The sequence below is a fragment of the Macaca fascicularis genome, chromosome 18 (assembly GCF_037993035.2).
Source record: "Macaca fascicularis isolate 582-1 chromosome 18, T2T-MFA8v1.1".
NCBI classification, from domain to species: domain Eukaryota; kingdom Metazoa; phylum Chordata; class Mammalia; order Primates; family Cercopithecidae; genus Macaca; species Macaca fascicularis.
This window is the reverse complement of record NC_088392.1, coordinates 43,827,828-43,851,454: the sequence shown is the minus strand read 5'-3', so window position 1 is coordinate 43,851,454 and position 23,627 is coordinate 43,827,828. Positions and strand designations below refer to the sequence as shown.

The 23,627-nt window shown below is 42.0% G+C and overlaps 1 protein-coding gene across 2 annotated transcripts in view; it reads right to left on the bottom strand.

The window, feature by feature from the left end:
• Positions 1-346: 346 nt before the first annotated feature.
• PSTPIP2 (proline-serine-threonine phosphatase interacting protein 2) overlaps positions 347-23,627 on the bottom strand; it is a 97,985-nt gene continuing 74,704 nt past the window's right edge. The window contains exons 7-15 of one of the 2 annotated variants that reach the window (XM_005586805.5): positions 17,140-17,238; positions 16,506-16,551; positions 15,477-15,556; positions 11,341-11,439; positions 9,131-9,227; positions 8,927-9,008; positions 7,763-7,797; positions 5,745-5,802; positions 347-2,493 (exon numbers count right to left, since the gene is read on the bottom strand). In XM_005586805.5, coding sequence (XP_005586862.3) covers positions 5,753-5,802; positions 7,763-7,797; positions 8,927-9,008; positions 9,131-9,227; positions 11,341-11,439; positions 15,477-15,556; positions 16,506-16,551; positions 17,140-17,238 — 588 coding nt within the window. In that variant the 3' untranslated portion in view covers positions 347-2,493; positions 5,745-5,752. The remainder of the gene's footprint in view (positions 2,494-5,744; positions 5,803-7,762; positions 7,798-8,926; positions 9,009-9,130; positions 9,228-11,340; positions 11,440-15,476; positions 15,557-16,505; positions 16,552-17,139; positions 17,239-23,627) is intronic. The other variant, XM_074022400.1, reaches the window with a different exon arrangement.

The window sequence follows — 23,627 nt, the reverse complement described above, 5'->3', positions numbered from 1 at the left end:
AAGAATAGACAACGGCCCTGCTACCATTGGGGTTCCAGTCTAAAAAGGCAGACAGACTTTGAACAATTAATTTCAAAGGTGAATCATATCATAACAAGGAAAATGGAGGGGCAGGAGAGATACAGCAGTTGGATCCAACCTAGTCTGAAGGCAGAAGCGGTGTCTCCCAGAGGAAGTAACACTGCAACTGACCTCTGAAGGATTCGTGCAAAGTAGTTCGGCACCGTCTCCATGTGGCTTCCCTGACCAGGAGTTTGTCTTTTTGAAGCCTAACAATCACAAATGTGGCAAGGGGTCAAATAAAGCTTGGAAGAGCGATATGGTCAACACAAAAATACGAAACAAATCCCAAATTACCAAGAACCTTTATTTAACCTACCAAACTAAAAGAGGAATAAAATAAAAATATTTTCCATCCACAAAACAGTTTTACATCAACTACACTGACCAATACAGAGAAAAGGGAAATCCCTGAGGAACTGCCAATAATAAATAATGTACTTAAAAATAGAATGTTCTGAGTGTGAAGGAACATTTCCTGAGCCCGTTCAGTTTGGAGAAGTTTGGCCCTTTGCAAAATTCAGTTTCTCAAAAGGATATCCAACTGATGCAAGTTTCCTGCCATGAGAAGAAGCTGTCATGTTCAGTGGCACCTTACATGAAAGGTGGGGAAATAGGCCGGGCGCAGTGGCTCATGCCTGTAATCCCAGTACTTTGGGAGGCTGAGGCAGGTGGATCACCTGAGGTCAGGAGTTCGAGACCAATCTGGCCAATATGGTGAAATCCCATCTCTACTAAAAATACAAAAAAATTAGCCAGGTGTGGTGGCAGGTGCCTGTAATCCCACCTACTCAGGAGGCTGAGGCAGTAGAATCACTTGAACCCGGAAGGCAGAGGTTGCAGTGAGCGAAGATCACGCCACTGCACTCCAGCCTGGGGGACAGAGCGAGACTCTGACTCAAAGAAAGAAGGAAAGAAGGAAAGAAGGAAAGAAGGAAAGAAAGAAAGAAAGAGAGAGAGAAAGAGAGAAAGAAAGAAAGAAAGAAAGAAAGAAAGAAAGAAAGAAAGAAAGAAAGAAAGAAAGAAAAAGGGGGAGAGAGAAAGAGAAAGAAAGAAAGAAAAAAGGGAGGGAGGGAAGGAAGGAAGGAAGGAAGGAAGGAAGGAAGGAAGGAAGGAAGGAAGGAAAGAAAGGAAAGAAAAGAAAAGATGGGGAAATAATCCATCTTCTTTCAATCAATTTGTCCATAGTTCTGGAAAAGCTACTGCACAGAGCTGGAGAGGAAACTATTTGCTCTCTGTAATACTGAAAAACTGAGAGAGCTATTTTAACTTGTCAATAACCAAAGAGTACCATTTTCTCACAGTGCACAGATGTTGTACAAAAAGTACATGACTTCCCTGCTGTTTGTGAGTGAAAAAGGAAAACCCAAATATTTGTGAAAGTGTAAGACGGATGCATTTAAAATTCTGGGGTCTAGCAAGGGAAAGATTCTCGGTGAAGACCCAAAACTGAGGACTGGTTTTGTAACTCTAAAATGATCTTGAGGAGTGGAATCAAAATATGGTATTTCATTGATTCCAGGATGTATTTTTTTTCATACTTTAGCATCTTAAATTCAAATGGGCTTGGCCACCAATGGTCTGTCACAAGTTTATTGGCAACTCCTCGACCCCACCTTCTTAGTGCAACATAAAATAATGGCATGTTTTACAATCAGTGGCTCCTTAGATTAGATTAAATATCATGCTGTGTAGTTCAGTACACACAGTGATCCACATAAAAATAAATCTGACATTTAAACCCTGGTGATTTTCCCAATTGAAAAAGTGCTGGCAAAAATATTTGGCATCTTAAATTTCAGCATAAGCATCACAACTTCAGGAAGGGTTAGAGGAATAGTGATGTGGGTTGGACTTGGGCTCTAGTTCTGGTTCTGTCCCTAATCAGCTAGGAAAACTGTAAGGAAATTAATTTCACACTTGTAGGCTTTGTTTCCTCATCTGTAAAATGAGAAAGTGTGATCAGGTGGCTTCTAAGTCTTCTAGCCAAAAAGGAAGGTAATTTTAAACCTTGCACCACTGAGGCTGTGTGTCGCCGTGGAAACTCCACAGCCAGGCTGCCCAAAGCCAAAGGAGCTACTGCTGCAGCTGGTGGCTCGGAATCCTCTGCTGCCACCTCTGCTCCTCAAGTGGACACTCCAAATCCAGAAGTGGATTTCATGCTTCCCATGTTGAAAACTTAATTCATTCACAACCTGAGTAACTGGGAAAGAATAATTCTTCAGAATGGGGCAATATGTAAACTTCAAAAAACTGCAGAACTCTACTTGCTTATGTTGTCCTAAATGTCTACCATAAATTTTAAATCTCTAAAAAATTATAGCAAGGGTTCACTTCAAAGTCTTCATGACTGACATAACGTGGCTATAGGTCCTGCTGCTCTGGGTGCCCTTTCCATGTCATAGAAGCACTTGCCGGAAAAAGCTCTGGTTTCTGAAAGAAAATAACAAAGAAATTTCATATGAATGAACAGTGCTTGTCAACACTCTCTCCTACCTTGAGAGTATATTCAACAAGAATAAGGGTGCAGGCCAAGGAAAACAAATGGTGAGGAATAGGTATTCCAAGCAATGAGAAATGGAATGTGATGATACCAGCATTGCTTTGTGGTAAATAATACCTACATTTACATTTTTATACATATTTTAAATTTGAAATTTTCAATCTATCTTTACCTAAACATGTTAGAATTAACAACAGGAATAGCAGCTAAAATCAGCAACTACAAAACAAATCACAAATTCCTAACTTTTCCTGTTTAAATTTTTTTTTTCTTTTTTTGAGAGAGAGTCTTGCTGTGTTACCCAGGCTGGAGTACAGTGGCGCAACCTCAGCTCACTGCAACCTCCACCTCCTGACTTCAAGTGATTCTCCTGCCTCAGCCTCCCAATTAGCTGGGATTATAGGCACCCGCCACTGCACCTGGCTAGTTTTTGTATTTTTAGTAGAGATAGAGTTTCACCGTGTTGACCAGGCTGGTCTCAAACTCCTGACCTCAGGTGATCCGCCCATCTTGGCCTCCCAAAGTGCTAGAATTACAGGCAAGAGCCACCGTGCTGGGACCCTGTTTAAACTTATTTTCCAAAAGTTCACTCAAACTATTTTAATTGTTGTGATAAGTTGCTTAGTAAGTTACTCACTAAATTAGACTCCCTTCTTTAAAATTTTCTGAAATTCAGTATATGTTGTATATTGAATATGAATGTGTTATATACTCCCTTTTCTAAAATTTTCTGAAATTGATGTATATGTTGAACCCCAACTCATTGAATGGGCACACATTCCAGTGAACTCCAGTGAAATGATATAACTCAAGTAAATGTGTTGGCACTAGCATCTTGCATTCAAACATCACACTCTTCGACTCTGAGGAACTACAGTTGTTGGGTCAAGTGGTACTATTAAGCTACCAGAATATATTCTTTACCCAAACAAGTAAGGACAGAAAAGAAAGAAGTAAAAAATAAAAAGAAACACTTAGGACTGCCAATGGCCTGCCCATTATCTACACAGTGCTCCAGAGAGCAGGTGCCACCTCTGAATTCCAAGTCGTTGATTTACCAGGTTTCCACTCTACCTTCACTAGGGCCTTGCCCCTTTCCATGAGAAAGAGGGAGGCTTATGAAACGAAGAAGAAATGATGACTGTAAAGACTAGAATTTATTTGTAGATTTGTAGGTCCGAAGTTATATACAGTTAGAGAACAGGGTACTTTATGTCTTCAAGTTCCATCTATTTTATAGCAAAGTTGCTTAAATATTAAATATATTAAGCAATTATGTTAAGCAATTTAAGGACTTATGTTTAAATATAATAGAAACTAGTTGGTTTTTTTTCTTTTTTTTTTTTTTTGACTGAGTCTCGCTCTGTTGCCCAGGCTGGAGTGCAGTAGCGCGATCTCAGCTCACTACAACCTCCACCTCCCGGGTTCAAGTGATTCTCCTGCCTCAGGGTCCTGAGTAGCTGGGGCTACAGGTGCCCACCACCCTGCCTGGCTAATTTTTTGTAGTTTTTTGTTTTAGTAGAGATGGGGTTTCACCATGTTGACTAGGCTGGTCTCAAGTGATCCACCTGCCTCGGCCTCCCAAAGTGCTGGGATTACAGGTGTGAGCCACTGTGCCTGGTCATTAGCTGATTATTTTTATGTAATTAGGACAAGTTGCCATCTGTCCTAGATAGCCAGTTGGCTATAAGTCACAAAGTAGGTGTTTTTAGAGGACTGGAGACAAATAATGTTTGATGTGCTCACTTTGGTGGTATAGAACACTATAGAAAATCACCCTGGAGCACTGTTAAAATCTGTTTAGGTTCATAAAGGACAGTATATGTAACCAACACCAAATCAGGAAGCGTGAGAGAGGGGCTGCTGCCTTTCTCAGTTGACTTCTGGCATCCCACCCACCCACTGCCTGCCACTTTGTCTTCTGACACTGTTATCCAGGGCATAAAGTAACAAGAAATGCAAAGACATGTAGGTCAGACGTGTAGCTCAGTCCACACTGAGATCAGGAATATGTAAGTGGACCAACTCTTTAAAACAGTTTTTAGTCAAAGTAGTAACACATTTTCATTGCAGACAAATTCAAAAACAGAAAGGAAAAACATTACCTGTTTAGGAATATATCTCTTCAGACCTTTTCTTTGCTCATGTGTACCTATATAATTCTTTTACCCCAAGATAAGCCCATTGGGGTAAAAGAATGATACTTTATGAAGAGTTTCTTTTAGTATCACTACTTTGGCTTCTGAGGCATTTCTTCACATCTGTGAAGAATGATTTTGACTTGGAGAACGTTCCAAGCACCTCAGTGCCTAAGAAAAAGAGTCACCATGCAGTATATCTTTGCAGGTGCAGTTGGCTTAGCAGTGTTCAGTCCTTTTCTAAGAAAAGCTCGTTCAGAGCATTAATACTCTGCAGGATGACCTCTGTGATGACCTTGTGTGTACAGTGAGTGTGATATCATTTGCACTTCTTTTTATTTGACTTTTCCTCTTTTAGATGGTGGACAAGTAAACTAAAATCTAAATTACTTTAACAGTGAGGATGATGTGTGTTTTGTTGATGAGCACTGCCTTAAATCCAGGTGTGTAATAACTATAAAAGAGCTTAATAAGAGCAGATAAAGAGGGCCGGCGATGGTGGCTCATGCCTGTAATCCCAGCACTTTGGGAGGCTGAGGCGGGTAGATCACTTGAGGTCAGGAGTTCAAGACCAGCCTGGCCAACATGGTGAAGCCCTGTCTCTACTAAAAATACAAAAAAAATATTAGCTGGGTGTGGTGGTGTGCACCTGTAATCCTAGCTACTCAAGAGGCTGAGGTGGGAGGATCACTTGAACCCGGGAGGTGGAGATTGCAGTGAGCTGAGATTGCACCACTGCACTCCAGCCTGGTGACAGAGCGAGACTCTGCCTTGAAACAAACAAACAAAAAAAAGCAGATAAAGAGTTACTACGGAATAATCAATGAAGGAAAAATAGCCTCATTTAAATAGGTATGGAGGGGTCTCCAGTCTGCTTCCAGCTGTGGGATCCAGAGAGGCATCCTGAAGGGACAGCATGCTGGCCAGTGTGCCTGCCTGATGCAAGGCCTTGCTAGTTTGTGGTGGTGTTATAAAGAAACTTCAAAGGCCTCAAGAGCACAATTGCCAGTCTACACGCGACTCAATTCAATAAAGGTTCTTACCATTGATGTTACTGATAGAGCAAACTGTAGTCATCAACCAAAGAGTAATCAGGATCATCTGCAAAAGGCAGAACACAGAAAACAACAGTAACATCAATTTTTCATAATAAGATCTCAGCCCTTTTCAAGCCAGGGCATCTCACTTAGAGATTCCGGTGACTACCATTTTGTAAGGAGAAAATAGATCTGCCAACAAAAACTATAAATGGCAGTCACTACTCCAAACCAGAGGACATTCTGGAAATCACTATGCTGACTTCTTTGCCCTCTTTCATCCATGCTCAGGTACAGTACCCACAGTAAAATCATATTTAAAAATGGACAGAAATAGCATCCTACATTACCAAAGGGTAATTCTAAAGCAATAAGAAATAAAATACCTTAAATCTTCATATTGTTCAAAGATAGAATTTCAGCCACTACATTTTTTTTCCATCACTAAATTTTTAGTGAACTGTTAAGTACAGCATAAGCTGAACTCCTCCCTTATTGATAGGTTTTGGCTCTGTGTCCCCACCCAAACCTCATCTTGAATTGTATCTCCCATAATTTCCACCTGTTGTGGGAAGGACCCAGTGAGAGATAATTTGAATCATGGGGGCAGCTTCCCCCACAATGTTGTCATGGTAGTGAATAAGTCTCACAAGATCTGACGATTTTATCAATGGTTTCTGCTTTTGCATCTTCTTCATTTTCTCTTGCCACCACTATGTAAGAAGTGCCTTTCACCTCCCACCATGATTCTGAGGCTTCCCCAGCCATGTGGAGCTGTAAGTCCAATTAGGCCTCTTTTTCTTCCCAGTCTCAGGTACATCTTTATCAGCAGCATGTAAACAGATTAATACACTCATTCTCTTGAATATGGATAGGTATATCTTTTCTTTACTCAAATAATAAATATATGTTGAGCACCTACTATGTACTCAGAACCGTGTCAAGTGTTGTGAGTAATACAGAAGACAAAGTTGTACCTGACCTCCGGATCTTATTAATATTCAAGGCATACAACTAACCAGAGCTTGTTTGGAGTAGCTGCAGGGGAATGCAGCTATTTGTATACTCTTGACCAAAGACTGACCCTCCTCTATCAGGAATGGTCATGCTCTTTGACTGAGCACATAGCTTCGGCAGGGACGCACATGGACTGGTGAAGGAGGAAGTGGACACCCGCCTAGCCAGCCAGATGTGCCAAATCAACCCTAGCAAACAATAGGCTGACAGATGTTGCAGCCAAACTGCCCTCACATCCCATACAACTAATAAGAAGTGCTAAGATGTGTACTTCTCCCAGAGGTATCATAGGAGTTCAAAGAAAGAAAGAGACTACTGTAATTAGTGAAAGTTCTCATTAAAGATAACATTAAGTGACATGTTTCCTGACGTCCATGCCTTCTATAAATTGTATTTCTGTGTAATCCAAGGGGAACTACATCTCAGTTCTGCTGTTCTCACAGTCCAAGTTGAAATAATCTTTTAGGTAAAATTTGCTTGCAATAAGTTTATTTTGGTATTTCAGTAACACAATTATCTTGGATAAGCTATAAAATAGACCACCAGTTATCATATTCCACTCTGTGACAAGTAGTATTATAGTAAGATTCTAATAGAGACTCATTCCCTTGGGAATTTGATTCTATTTAATCCTTTCATTCCCTTTATTTCAAAGTTCTAGCTATTTAATTTTAAAGAAAACGCAATATAAGAATTTTGTTGTTGTTTTTTGTTTGTTTTGTTTTGTTTTGTTTTTGACACAGTTTGACTGTGTCACCCAGGCTGGAGCGTAGTGGTGCAATCTCGGCTCACTGCATCCTCCACCTCCCAGGTTCAAACAATTCTCGTGCCTCAGTCTCCTGAGTAGCTGGGATTACAGGCACACGCCACCACACCCAGCTAATTTTTGTATTTTTAGGGAGATAGGGTTTCACCGTGTTGTCCAGGCTGGTCTCGAACTCCTGACCTCAAGTGATCCGCCTGCCTTGCAATAGAAGAATTTCAAAAGACCTTTTTTAGTGGCATACCTGGTGAGGTTTTAGGAATTGGGAGGGGTCCTCTCCTGTAAGAAATGAAAACCAAAGTATTTTAGATAAGTTCTTGTTATTTTTATAATATTTTTACTTCTTGCTACAAGCCTATTGTACTCTAATCAGATCTGGTTTCTGCACTGGAGGGTCAAGAAAGCTCACCTGAAGCAAATGATCGGTAGCACTGACCTACGGAAATCTACGTTGCAGACGTTCTATTATGGCAAGAGGCAGCATGCACAGTGATTAGTAGCACAGAGCCTTATCCCCACAGCCTAGACTGGCAGGATTAAAATCTTAGCTGTGTGGGAAAGACTCCCTGCGTGCCTTGAACATCCACATCCTCATACGTAAAATAGGAAGTATAAACAGCTCCTACCTCACTGTGGGGATTAAATCAGCTAATTCACACTAACGGTTTTAAACAGTGCCTGACATGCTTAAATATTGATAATGATCATGCAATCTTTCCCAGGCACTCCTCATCTTTAATAAAACTGGAGTGAAAATTCAGAAGCTTAGACCGCAAGCTGACTATGTCAAACAGAAGTTTCTCTTCCCGCAGGATCCTTTACGTGAACAGCAGCGAACTTTTTGAGTAAAGGGCCAAGTAGTAAATGATTTAGACTTTGCTAGCCACATACCGTCTCTCTTGCAACTCTACTCATCTCTAGTGGCAAAGCAGCCATAGACAAAACCTCAGTGAGTGAGGGTGCTTGTGTGCCCATAAAACTTGATAGAGGAACACTGAAATTTGAAATTCAAATAATTCTCGCATGTCACAAAATAGGATCGTCTTGACTTTTTTCTAGCCATTTAAAAATGTAAAGACTATTCTTAGCTCACAGGCCCTACAAAAATGAATTTAACTCTTAGGGGCCATAGTTTGCTGACCCCTGCTTTCTACAGGCTGTAAGAGAAGTATAGGATTCATACATGAACAGTAATGATCAAGTTCAAGCATGATATACTCCTCCCTAAACTATGACTATTAAAATCCACTTAATATTTGTCCTAAAAATACTATTTCCAAAAAGCAAGCAGCCTTATTAAGCAGATGCAGTAGTAGATATATTCCAATTCTAGCAAGTCTTAGAACATTCATGATAACAATGTTTGCTAAAAGTAATTTTCTTCATGTGAAAAGCAGCTGGTTATTACCTTGCCAAATTAGGCCCTGTAGCCTTTCCTGGTGGGACTGAATTCTTCTGGGGGGAGTAGAAATTCTCATACATGATGGGTGCTAGGAGAGTCACCAAGAAACAGGACATGAAGAGGCAGGCGTCTTTCATCCTTAATGACATCTAACAAGAAAGGCTAATAGAATTGTGTAAATAACACTCCCCACCCCACCACCCCATTCACCTGGTGGAATCTGTCCAGTTTTGCGTTGATTCACAAAGTATTCAATGTCCTTCTGAATGCTGCACATTTCTAAACTCTTTCGGACTTGTTCGTACATCTAATAAAAAAGAAGGTCAATTAATAGGTAGAAGTATGTTGAGATAATTGTGACACAGCTCCTTAAAGACATGGGTTTGAGGCAGGGCGTGGTGGCTCATGTCTGTAATCCCAGCATTTTGGGAGGCTGAGGTGGGCGGATCACAAGGTCAGGAGTTCGAGACCAGCCTGGCCAACATAGTGAAACCCCATCTCTGTTTAAAATACAAAAAATTAGCCAGGTGTGGTGGCGGGCGCCTGTGGGGAGGCTAAGGCAGGAGAATTGCTTGAACCCAGGAGGCAGAGGTTGCAGTGAGCCAAGATCGTGCCACTGCACTCCAACCCCAGGCGATAGTGCGAGACTCCATCTCAAAAAAAAAAAAAAAAAAAAAAAAAGAACAACAACAACAAAAACATGGGTTTGATAGAGAGCTGACTCTTCCAAATTTTCTTGTTTTGAAAAAAGAACACATTCCAAAGTCCCAGATTCATATTAGAGCTTTTCTCTGATGCACATCTGCTATTAATTTTTTTAATTTTATTATTTCTTTTTTTTAAGACAGAGTCTCGCTCTGTCACCCAGGCTGGAGTGCAGTGACACAGTCTCGGCTCACTGCAACCCCCACGTCCCTGGTTGAAGCAATTCCCCTACCTCAGCCTCCCGAGTAGCTGGGATTACAGACGCATGCCACCACGTCCGGCTAATTTTTTTTGTATTTTTACTAGAAATGGGTTTCACCATGTTGGTCAGACTGGTTTTGAGCTCCTGACCACAGGCAATCTGCCTGCCTTGGCCTCCCAAAGTGCTGGGATTACAGGTGTGAGCCACCGTGCCTCGCCTACATCTGCTATTAATATTTTAAAGATGACAGAAAATGTATCTTTGTGGCAGGACAGAAGCCTTGGCTGAATTATTATTATTATTATTATTTTTTGAGATGGAGTCTCGCTGTGTCACCCAGGCTGGAGTGCAGTGGCACAATCTTGGCTCACTGCAACCTCTGCCTCCTGGGTTCAAGCAATTCTCCTGTCTCAGCCCCCCAAGTAGCTGGCACTATGCACCACCATGCCTGCTAATTTTTGTATTTTTAGTAGAGACGGGGTTTCACCATGTTGGCTAGGCTAGCTCAAACTCCCAACCTCAGGTGATACGCCCACCTTGGCCTCCTAAAGTGCTGGGATTACAAGCGTGAGCCACCGCACCCAGCCTTGGATAAAATTTAAGAATACTGATGGAACCAAAAAGTAGATATCAAATCCTATGGCACAAAACCAATGCCACACACAAATGCAAAGACAATTACTTAAAGAAGAGTTTTCCATTCAATCCTATCAGTTTTCTGGGTGTTTAGTTGTTCTTCTAAGGTGAATGTCTCATCTAAGTGAGAGTGGCTACTCCTTAGCAAAGAAGGTTGTGAAAACTTGATTTGACGCCTCTGAGATGTGGAGAGCCCATTACTATTGCTGTGTACAGGTTAAGCCTGGACAATGGACCAGCGAATACTGTTGAGGTAAGTCTGAACCCTGGCGTAACCATTAGCCTGGGAAAGGGTCAGTGTCCTAGTACTTGGTGCTGTCCTGGAGCGACCCCATTCCAGAATGGAGCCGTGTCTGGGATGCACATACATGCTGTGACATCTGTCTTCCGTACATGAAACTATATTTGGATTCTATCTGTTCTCCTGCCCTAACTCTGAATTTACTTTTGTGCCCTAACTATGAATTTCTTATATATATATATATATATATATATATATATATATATATATATATAACCACCATGCCCAGCTAATTTTTGCATTTTTAGTAGAGACAGGGTTTAACCATGTTTGCCAAGCTGGTCTCAAACTCCTGACCTTGGGTGATCCACCTGCCTCAGCCTCCCAAAGTTCTGGGATCACAGGTGTGAACCACTGCTCCCAGTGGTGAATCTCTTAATGAGAAAATCATGGTGGCAAAAGAGCCAGGAGTCAGGTTACATGTTATCTGGATCCTTCTATCAACTCACTGTATGGCCTTAGGCAAGTCACCTTACCTCACCAGGGGCGAAGTGAACCAATCAATATCTATAGTTCCTTCTACTCTAATGTATCCAACATGCACAGGACAATCCTCAGTGGATGCCTCTGACTTACTTCATCACTGGTGACACATTGTTGTGACAGCTGATTCACATGTAACCACAATGCATTCCGGAAGAAGTTTATTCGTTCACATTCTTGAGCCTCAAATGCCTACAGAAAAATAGCTACATGTACATAAATATGCAAGGAAAAGGGCCATTCATTTTGGCTGGCTGTGACTTAAGAAACAGTGTCAACCTTTAGTTATCTGTAAACTTATTGTCCAATTTAGAATACTTCTCCCCCACCACTCAGGATGCTCATAAACTCATACCACAAAGAATGCAAACAAATCCTAATATAGTAACACAAACAGGCTTGGAAATAGTTCTGAGGACAAAAAGTAATGATGATCCCAGACACCAATGTTCTAACTGAGTTTCTACTGACATTTCCAAATATCTAACATCATCTCCACCTGGGCAGCCTGCCAGAGCCTCAGATTCAACATGCTGCCCCTCCCACCCTGGAATGAATGAGTTTAACTGGCAAGATGGTCATAACTGTTGATGCTGGTTGATGAATACATGGGAGGCCATGTACTTGTCTTCTACCTTTGTGTATGTTTAATTGTTTTTCCTTAATAAAAGGGTTAAAATAAAAGTCATTGCCTGAGATAGTTTTTTGGATATAAACAAATGTCACCTTTTAGAAAAATCAAGCTATTCTACGAAGCAGATGGCATTCTATTCAACAGTGGATGTGATATATCAGTGTATTTTAAAAATATTGAATACCATAGCTATTTTTAACATGAATGAATTTTATATTCCGTAGCTTTTATATACCACAGCCACTTTGCCACTCTATGAGGAGAAAAGGATGGGGACAGGCATGGCTATAAGTGGTTCTCATACTTGAATTCACATCAGAATCACTTGCAAGGTTTATTAGCATAGAGATTGCTGGGCTCCACCTCCATAGTTTCTGATTCAATTTCATATCTCATACTATAGGTTTTATTCAAAACCATAAAATTTTGAATGCCTTTTAAAATGTGCTACATTTTAAAACTTATTATAAAATAAACAAAACTTCAAACATATACAAGAGTAGAGAGGTACAGATAGTATGATGAATCCCTATGTACTCATCACCAGCTTAAACATTTATCAACTCACAACCAATTCTGTTTTATCTATATCTCTACCAATTACCCTACTGTCTGGAGTATTTTGAAACAAATGCATTATTTCACCTCTAAATATTTTTATGTCTATATAACATAGTATAATAATTTATTAATATTACATTAGTTTTGTTATGGGATATTTCACATAGAATCAGATAGCAGTATCATAAATACCTATATACCAACTACCCAGCTTTGTCAAAAACTTCAGCCATATTTGTTTCAGATTCTGTAAAAGCCCCTGTGTGATTTACCCAGTTTCTATCGCCTTCTTCCTTCCCCAGATAGCCATTATCCTGAATTGTATCATTCTTATGCAAGTGTTTTGTTTTGTTTTGTTTTATGGGGAAGGGGTTGTTTTGTTGTTTGGTTTTGGGGGGTTTTATTTTGTTTTGTTTTGAGACAGGGTCTCACTTCGTCACCCAGGCTGGAGAGCAGTGGTATGCTCATGGCTCACTGCACCTTCAAACTCACGGGCTCAAGCAATTCTCCCGCCCAGGTTCCCAAGTAGCCTCTGCCACCATGCCTGACTAATTTTTATATGTCTTTGTAGAGACAAAATTTCACTGTGTTGCCCAGGCTGGTCTTGAACTCCTGGGCTCAAACAATCCACCCGTGTCATCCTCTGAAAGTGCTGGGATTATAGGCGTGAGCCACTGTGCCTGGCCTTTATGCAGGTTTTTACATTATATATGTATCCATAAAATGTATATGATACTGCTTTACATGTTTTTAAACCTTATTTTAAAATGGCCTCATTCTAGGCTTTTCCTTAAGAGTGTGGAGTTACTAAAGTAAAGCAGAAAACAGTGTTTTAGGAGAAGCATAATGACCCACAGTATCAGATGGCAAAGAGAGGTCAAATAAGATTAGAAACTGCAAAGGCCCACTGGCCCTCATGCCAAGGGATTGCTGGTGCCCTCCAAGACAGCAGCTGCAAGGAAGCAAATCCCAGATGCTGTAGGCTGGGACAGACAGGACAACAAGGAGTTGGAGACAGCTCCTTCAAAAAGCGTGGCTGTGAAGAAGGGTGGGGGTGGTAGCGGTCGTAGATAGGAAAGCAAGAACTACTGGGTTTTTTTTTTTTATTATTTTGGGGTTTTTTTTGAGATGGAGTCTAACTCTGTTGCCCAGGCTAGAGTGTAGTGGCATGATCTCGGCTCACTGCAACCTCCACCTCCCGGGCTCAAGTGATTTTCCCACCTCAGCCTCCCAAGTAGCTAGGATTACAGGTGCTTGCCACCACACCCAGTTAATTTTTGTATTTTCAGTAGAGACTGGTTTCACTATGTTGGCCAGGCTGGTCTTGAACTCTTGACCTCAGGTGATCTGCCTGCCCTGGCCTCCCAAAGTGCTGGGATTATAGGCATGAGCCACCATGCCTGGCCGAACTGGTGGGTCTTAAAGCTAAGAAAGAGCTGAGTCTGTGTGTAAGATAACAGAAGTTGACAAATTCTCTATGTCCAAGAAGGTGGGGAAAGGCAAGATGGATGAAAAAAGATCTTGAACGAGGAAGGAATAGCCCCTTTTCCATGCTAAGAAGAAAAAAGGAGTGGGGCAGGCATGTCTGCCAACGATTCTCATACTTGAATTCACATCAGAATCACTTGGAAGGCTTATTAGCACAGAGATTGCTGGGCTCTACCCCCAGAGTTTCTGATTCTGTAGGTCTGAGGTGGGTCTGAGAACCTGCATTTCTAACAAGTTCCCAGGTGATGCTGATGCTACTGGTCCTAGGACCTCACGTTGAGAACCACTGGAAGAAAATGTGCAGGCAGGGTGACAGAAAATTAAGGAAGCTTCCAAGTTACGCTTTTTATTTTCTCTTGGAAATTGTGAGGTCATTTGCAGCAAAAGAAGGGGAGCAGCGATGAAACTGAAGGTAAGAGGAGAGTAAAAAAAGAAAAAAAAACCCTCCAGCCTTGCATGGTGGCTCATGCCTGTAACCCCCACAACACAGGAGGCCAAGGTGGAAGGATTGCTTGAGACTCAGGAGCGCAAGACCAGCCTGGGCAACACAGCAAGACCCTGTCTCTTTAAAAATAAAATAAATAATAAATAATTAACAAGGCATGGTGGTGCATGCCTGTAGTCCCACCTACTTCACTTGAGCTCAGGAGTTTGAGACTGCAGTGAGCTCTGATTGTGCCACTGCACTCCAGCCTGGGTGACAGAGTGAGACCCTGACTCAAAACAAACAAAAAGCAAACAAACCAACCTCCAAAGCCTGCTCACTTGCTGTCGGCGTTCCCTTTAGAGCGTATTGAGTACAGGCCAGGCTCTCCGAAGGTAATTACGTAATCGACCATTAACTGATGCAGCTATTCTATGCCTGTGCTAACCCAACATGAGACTAAAGCTTTGAGTAGTTGGACAGCATGGTCAGGATGGGAACGAGGCAGACAAGGTTTGGGGAAAACTATTCCAGTTCCTTCTATTCTTCACTTAAATTTCTGATTTCTTTTGTTGTTTGTTTGTTTGTTTGGAGAGAAGTCTTGTTCTGTCGCCCAGGCTGGAGTGCAATGGCGCGATCTTGGCTCACTGCAACCTCCACCTCCCAAGTTCAAGTTATTCTCCTGCCTCAGCCTCTAGAGTAGCTGGGATTACAGGCGTGTGCCACTACACCCGGCTAATTTTTGTATTTTTAGTAGAGATGGGGTTTCACCGTGTTGACCAGGTGGTCTTGAACTCCTGACCTCAGGTGATTCACCTGCCTCAGCCTCCCAAAGTGCTGGGATTACAGGCATGGGCCACTGTGCCCCACCAAATGTCCGATTTCTAATTTGCCCTCAAGCTCTGTAACTCTATGAGAATCGGGGCAGATCATTTCTACAAAAGTAGACTCTCCAGGTTCTGGGCAGAAGACAGGCTCCTGCCCCCCCATCTCCCCCTCCCCGCTCCCCCCCTCCATTCCCCGCCCAGTTCCCCCCACCCCATCCTGAGCAGCTTCCTGTTACACCCCCCGCACCCCCGCACCCCCGCACCCCAGTCCTGAGCAGCTTCCCATTACGGGTACCTCACAGGCCTTGATGTGCTCACTCTGCCACTCTTCTCGGACCTTATCCAGGGTGCTGATGTGCAGCATGTATGCTTTGTCTGCAACAGAAGGGAGAGACCTGGGTCAGAAACTAGACAGGAAGATGGCTCGCAGATACCCCCACAGGCTCATCTCAGATGGCAAAAGAAACTCATCCGAGTTGTGCTCAGCTCACAAGGCCCCCAGGACTTTGAGCACTGGGAGTTATTCCATCTCTCACCCTCATCATATTTGGTGAAGCAGGTGAAGCAGAGTATCACTGTCTTTTTAAACATTGGACCAAACATTGAGAAAGAAATGTTCTAAGGAAGGAGAAGTGAAAGCTGATAAGAAACCTCAGCCAAGTTTTCTTTGTCTAATTCCACCTCAATGCTTCCCATCACTTTTCATTTTCAGAATTGTCTGATGAAGGGTGCAGAGAAGATAACTACCTTGAGCCCTAAAGGGGCACCAAGTTACTTTAGTTTCGAATGTAAAGATTAAGATCTTACATGACCACAGTTACGAGGGATATTTCCGGCAGGATATTCTGGGAATTAGGAGCTTTTGCAAACGCCTGGTTTGGGTCTTAGATTTCAGTGATAACAAGGCCTTGCAGCTTGGCTGTTTCACAGCAGATAAGGGCTACCAGTACATCAGAGGAAGCACCTTATTGCAAAGCCGCTACCACATGACTGCACCATCACCACTCACTCCCATGTAAGGCAGCAAGATCTAAGCAGACAGCGGCCAGAAACGGCTGCCTCATAGCCTCCTCCCACCTTCCGGGATTCTAATACACCCTCCCTTCCTCTCTCCTCTTCTTTCCTTTCCTCCCTTCTTTCCTCCCTGCCTTCCTTACTCTCTCCCTTCCTTCCTCCCTTTTTCGCTTCTGATATCTCACTAATCCTGCTGAATATCCTTATATTCTCTCTTTAAGGTATATAAAACTCCCTTTCTCAGGGACACATTTAGGATAACATAGACACCACCAGCAACCCTCCCCCATTCGTAGGAACTGCCCCTCACCGGAGTCCTCTACTGCAGTCTTTGAAGTTGCCAGTTTCACAAAAAGCTGTGAAAACAAACAGAAAAAAAAACATAGCAAGCATTGGGAATGCTGGACAAGGCTTCCATAGGCAAAACAGATTGAAAAGCAGTAACTATGAAGAGACCAGGTCTAGTGCAAGTCCTATGTACATCTCCCTCGTGAGCAAATAACTCAATGTGCCCTGCAATCTTATCAGTCTTGAAAAATATCCATAAAGCATCTTACCCAGTGTCTTTCTAAAGACACATCCTCTCGTTGCAGAAATCTTGTATCTAGATTTTACAAAGTTAAATTTGTAGTCCACCCAAGCAAAAAGCAACCTGACTACAAAGAATACATAAGCTGAGTATTTAAGAAAAATGAAAACAACTGGGAAACCCCTCCAACCTCTTATCACCCCAACTCCCTCCCTCATAGCCGTGCTTCTATCACTCTTCCCCCAACCCCCAAAAATGTGACAGTGGTTTTTCAGGTTCAGAAGACCCCAATACGGGAAGGAAGATATTGCCAGGAGTTTAGGGTACAGGTTCATTTCTTATGAATATTCATAATTGGCTTTAGCCTGATATTGGTCAATCTCGGATTTTTTGGGTTGTCAGCCCTCCCAGGTACCTTTTCTTGTTGCTTCGGGTTCACCAGGTTGGCACTCCGGCTGACAGCCTGTTCTGCCTCATCTTTGTCCCGGCATTTCTGCTCATAGTTCTTCTTTGCCTTTGTCATTATGAACAAAGAGAAGCAAAACAAATGAACAGAGTGTAACCCCGAAATGCAGCCCCCTTGGCCCAGGAAGTCCAGCATGGACAGGGCCCTCTGATTGTCTCTAAGCCTTGGGCTCCCAGAGGGCAGATGCTTTTTTTTCTAAGTCTTTGAAAGCTCACTCTCTCTCTCTAGCCCTTTTTCAAATTATGTAATAGCGGCAACCTGATCAAGGAAGTAATAACTCCTATTTGGCAACATAAAGTACATGAGCTTTAAAAATGGACTGAAATGAGGTCGGGCACGGTGGCTCATGTCTGTAATCCCAGCACTTTGGGAGGCCAAGGCGGGTGGATCACAAGGTCAGGAGATCAAGACCATCCTGGCTAACACGGTGAAACCCCGTCTCTACTAAAAATACAAAAAAAATTAGCCGGGCTTGGTGGCGGGCGCCTGTAGTCCCAGCTACTCGGGAGGCTGAGGCGGGAGAATGGCGTGAATCCGGGAGGTGGAGCTTGCAGTGAGCTGAGATCAAGCCACTGCACTCCAGCCTGGGCGACAGAGTGAGACTCTGTCTCAAAAAAAAAAAAAAAGGACTGAAACAAAAGATGGAATTTGAAATAGACAAAATTAAGGCCAGGCACCACGGCTCAGGCCCATAATCCCAACACTTTGACAGGCTTAAGTGGGTGGATTGCTTGAGCAAGACAAACCTGGGCAAAGTGGGTGAAACCCCATCTCTACAAAAAACACAAAACTTAGCTAGGCATGGTGGCACACACCTGGGGTCCCAGCTACTTGGGAGGCTGAGCTGGGAGGGTCGCTTGTGCCCAGGAGTTCAAGGCTGCAGTGAGCTATGATCATGCCACCGCACTTCAGCCTGGGCAAAAGGGTGAGACTCTATCTCAAAATAACAATAATAACAACAACAATTAAAATATTTATGTAACTCTAAAACGTGTGGTCTAAAATTTATAAAACATTCATAATCCTCAGAATGCACGTACAATCCCTTGGTTATTTGGTACCAACTCACTCTAATTCTAATGAAGCCTCTATATTCACCACAGCATGTGAACAGTGGGCAGGGTACCAATGCCATCATTTATTTTGCTTAAAGATAGTCGTTTTCCTTATTTATTTACTTATTTATTTAGACAGAGTCTAGCTTTGTCACACAAGCGGGAGTGCAGTGGTGTGATCTCGGCTCACTATACCCTCTGACTCCCAGGTTCAAGTGATTCTCCTGCCTCAGTCTCCCTAGTAGCCGGGAGTACAGGCAAGCACCATCATGCCCCTCTAATTTTTGTGTTTTTAGTAGAGACAGGATTTCACTATCTTGGCCAGGCTGGTCTCGAACTCCTGACCTCAGGTGATCCACCCGCCTTGGCCTCCCAAAGTGCTGGATTACAGGTGTGAGCCACTGCGCCCAGCCAGTGTTCCTTTTTTATTTAAAGAATTCTGTTTTATGTAGTTTAAACGTAGGCCATGGTCTATCATGTGCTACCATTACCACCAGTATTATGGAAACAGTTCACAAACTATATTCATTAGTGGATCATAAAAATAATTTTCTGTTTCAACTATGAAAGCAAAGACTTTTTTAAACACCAAAGCTGCTTTATCTTAATTCCAGGAAGTAGGAAGAAAACCAACAAAGCTGTGAATCAAACAGTTAGCTAATAAATAAAAATGATGAGAAAGAATGGTTGACTAAGATAAATAAAGAAAATATGGCACATACACACAATGGAACACTATTCCACTATAAAAGAATGAAATCAGGCCGGGCGCAGTGGCTCAAGCCTGTAATCCCAGCACTTTGGGAGGCCGAGACGGGCGGATCACGAGGTCAGGAGATCGAGACCATCCTGGCTAACACGGTGAAACCCCGTCTCTACTAAAAAATACAAAAAACTAGCCGGGCGCGGTGGCGGGCGCCTGTAGTCCCAACTACTCGGGAGGCTGAGGCAGGAGAATGGCGTGAACCCAGGAGGCGGAGCTTGCAGTGAGCTGAGATCCGGCCACTGCACTCCAGCCTGGGCGGCAGAGTCTCCGTCTCAAAAAAAAAAAAAGAATGAAATCCTGTCATCAGTGGCCACACGGATAAGCCTGGAGGACATTAAGTTAAGTGAAATAAACCCTTTGATATACCGATTTCCTCTCCTTTGGATAAATACCTGATAGTGGGACTGCTAGATCATATAGTAATTCTATTTGTAGTTTTTTCGAGAAATCTCCATACTGCTCTCCATAGTGGCTATACTAGTTTACATTCCCACCAACAGTGTGTAAGAGTTCCTTTTTCCCTAAATCCTTATCAGCATTTGTTATTTTTTGTCTTTTTGATTACAGCCATCCTAACTGGGGTGAGATGGTACCTCATTGTGGTTTTGAGTTATAGTTTTCTGATGATTAGTGATGTTGAGCATTACAAAATATATTTGCTTGCCATTTGTATGTCTTCTTTTGAGAAATGTCTACTCAGATCCGTTGCCCATTTTTTAATCCAATTGTTTGTTTTTTTCTTTGCTGCTGAGTTGTTTGAGTTCTTTTCGTATATTCTGGATATTAGTCTCTTGTCAGATGAATAATTTGCATATTTTCTCCCATTGTAACCACTGTAAGTGTTCAATTCAGTGGTATTAGACACATTTATAAAGTTATGTAACCATCACCACCATCCATCTTCAAAATTCCCTTTATCTTATAAAACTGAAATTCTATGCCCATTAAACAATAACATCTCAACTTCTTCTTTCCCCAGCCCTTAGCAGCCCTTTCCCCATTCTATTTTCTGTCTCCCTTTCATTATTTTTTTAATTTAAAAACATTTTTGTGGGTACATAGCAGGTTTATATACTTATGGGGTATATGAAATGTTTTGATACAGGCATGCAATGTGAAATAAGCACATCATGGAGAATGGGGCATCTGTCCCCTCAAGCATTTATCCTTTTAGTTACAAACAATCCAATTACATTCTTTAAGTTATTTTAAAATATGCAATTAAGTGATTATTGACTATAATCACCATATCATGCTATCATCCCCTTCATTTTAGAAGATATTTTCACTGGATATAGGGTTATGTCTTAACAGTTCTTTTCTTTCAGCATATGTGATATGTTGGGCCACTTCTTCATGGTCTCCATGGTTTCTAATAGGAAATTTGCTGTCACTGGTTTTCCCTTTTAGGTTTTCCTTTTTAGTTAAGGTGTCATTTCTCTCTCATTTAGTTTTCAGAAGTTCGACTATACGTCTTGGTATGGATTTCTTTGGGTTTATCTTGTTTTCATTTTAATCAGCCTCTTGGATATGTAGGTTTATGTCTTTTGCTAAATTTGGAAATTTTTCAGCCATTATTTCTTTAAATAATGACTTAAAGCTGGGCTTTTTCAGCCCACCTTCCTTCTCCTCGCCTTCTAGCATCACAGACACATTAGTGTGAGATCTTTTCTTATAGTGCAAAAAGTCCCTGAGGCTCTGTTAATTTTTTTCAGCTTATTTTCTCTCTGTTGTTCATGTCGGGTAATTTCTATTATTCTGTCTTCCAGTTAACCAACTCTTTCTTCTGTCTCTTCCATTCTCTTCTTAAGCCCATATAATGAGTTTTCTAAAATTTTGATTATTATATTTTCAGTTCTAAAATTTCCATTTGGTTCTTCTTTATATCTTCTATTTCTTTGCTGAGCTTTTCTATTTCTTTGCCAGTCCTTTCTTTGTTTCTTTCATTTGTTTCAAGTGTGAATCAGGTGTAGTGGCACATGCCTGTAATTCCAGCTACTCAGGAGGCTGAGGTGGGAGAATCACTTGAGTCCAGAAATTGAAGGCCAGCCTGGGCAACACTGTGAGACTCCCCATCTCAAAAAAATTGTCTTTGTAATTGCTTGCTGAATATTTTTGTAATGAATGCTGTAAAATCTTCGTCGCATAATTCCAACATCTCTGTTATCTAGATCTTGGCATCTATTGATTGTCTTTTTTTTTCAGCAGTTTCGTATCTTTCTGGTATGAAGAGTGATATTCGATTGATTTGGGGGAATTTTTGGTATTACGTTACAACACTGTGGGTTTTATTTAAGGCTTCTGTTTTAGCTAGCTTCCTCTGCACACCACTCCAGCAGGGGAAGGTGAGGCATCATCTCATTACTGCCATGTGAGTGTGAAAGTCCAGGTTTCCCCTCCTTGGTCTCCACTGACACCACAGAGTGTGTGTGACCTAGTTACCGCTGGAAAGTGGTTAAAGTTCTCATTCTCCATTAGACCTCCTTGGACAACATCCCAGCAGGGAGAGGGTGTACGTCATTATTTCCTGGTGCAGGTGGAATCAGGGTTCCCCACATGGTTCCCACTGACACTGTGTAGAGGAGGCTCTGTTACCTCCTGGTGGGAGTGAAAGTCCTGGTTCCCTATTTGTTCTCTGATGCCACCTTGGCAGGGGAGTTGGGTGCTCTCTACAGCCTGGTGTGGTGGAAGTTTAGACTCTCCACTTGGCCTTTGCTGATGTGTGGAGGTGGGGCCCCTGTTTTTTTTATGTGGTGTTTGGCTGCAGTACAATGGTTATTTTCTAAAGTTTCTGTCCTGCTAGGCTGCCCCTTTTCTGGTCTTTTGGCTGGAGAGAACAGGCTTTTCTTGGAGCTTTTAAAAAAATAATAATTATTATTATTAATAAAAATATTATTTTTATTATTAATAAAAATTATTATTATTATTTTGTGTATGATCGTTGGCATTTCTGGGATGCCTGCTTCTTTGGCACTCAGCCTGTGACAAATGAGGCAAAAAGAAAGCCCAGGGAACTCCTTGTCAGGTTGCTCTTTGAGTCCAAGGTCACTAGCCAGTGTGCCTTCTTCTCTCCACCTTTCAGAGCTGTTTTTGTTTTGTTTTGTTTTGTTTTTTTGAAACAGAGTTTCACTCTTGTTGCCCAGGCTGGAGTGTGCAATGGTGTGATCTCGGCTCACCACAACCTCCGCCTCCTGGGTTCAAGCAATTATCCTGCCTCAACCTCCCAAGTAGCTGGGATTACAGGCACACACCACCACGCCTGGTTAATTTTTTTTTTTTTTTTTTTTTTTTTTTGGTATTTTTAGTAGAGTCGGGGTTTTGCCACGTTGGCCAGGCTGGTCTTGAACTCCTGACTTCAGGTGATCCACCTACCTCGGCCTCCCAAAGTGCTGGGATTACAGGCGTGAGCCACTGTACCTAACCAGAAAGTTATATTTGGATAAGCCTTTCTCTTTAATTATAAAAAAGCTTGCCCCAGATTGCTTAAAATATAAAGGTCTGGGAAAAATCATCTATCAACCAACACTATTTCTGTATTACACTGACATCATTCCCTATTTATCAATTGTTTTTGAGGGATTTCTGCATCAAAGAGAAAAAGAATGCAGCAAAACAGATTGCATATGTTATCAACCTGGTAACACTTCCCTGTTATGTCCTACTCATAGAGTATCATGATGATACTTCTGTATCAAGATGGAGTCATACATGTTCTAATAACAGAGTTTGTTGTATCCAGAGTCAATAGATTCATAAAAGCTAGAGAGAGATTTCTAGCAACTTGTCCAATCTCTATCTTACCAAGCAGTTTTTAAACAAATTACTTCAAGGAAAGGTTTTTATAATTTTCTTTTTTTTTTTTTTTTTTTGAGACGGAGTCTCGCTCTGTCACCCGGGCTGGAGTGCAGTGGCCAGATCTCAGCTCACTGCAAGCTCCGCCTCCCGGGTTCACGCCATTCTCCTGCCTCAGCCTCACGAGTAGCTGGGACTACAGGCGCCCGCCACCTCGCCTGGCTAGTTTTTTGTATTTTTTAGTAGAGACGGGGTTTCACCGGGTTAGCCAGGATGGTCTCGATTTCCTGACCTCGTGATCCGCCCGTCTCGGCCTCCCAAAGTGCTGGGATTACAGGCTTGAGCCACCGCGCCCGGCCGGTTTTTATAATTTTCAGATACCTTAAAACAGAAAGGGATCACTCAATAAAATAGGTAAGCAATCAAGATTCAAAATAGTAACAGGGTAAAATTGCAAATTCAACAAGATAAAGGTATTGTACACTATATATGTTTTTATATATTTGCCTAAAATATTCGAACTGACTTGCTATATTTTCTCGGGTTACCAGAAAGATAACCCCATTGCATTTCCACTATCAGTGTCACTTTCAATCTTTCCAAGGCCTTAAAAAAACAAAAACATATACACTGTTGGTGGGAGTATAAATTAGTTCAACCATTGTGGAAAGCAGTATGGAGATTCCTCAAAGAACTAAAAGCAGAACTACCATTTGACCCAGCAATCCCATTACTCGGTATATACCCAGAGGAATAGAAAGCATTCTACCCTAAAGACACATGCACGTGAATGTTCACTGCAGCAAGATTCATAATAGCAAAGG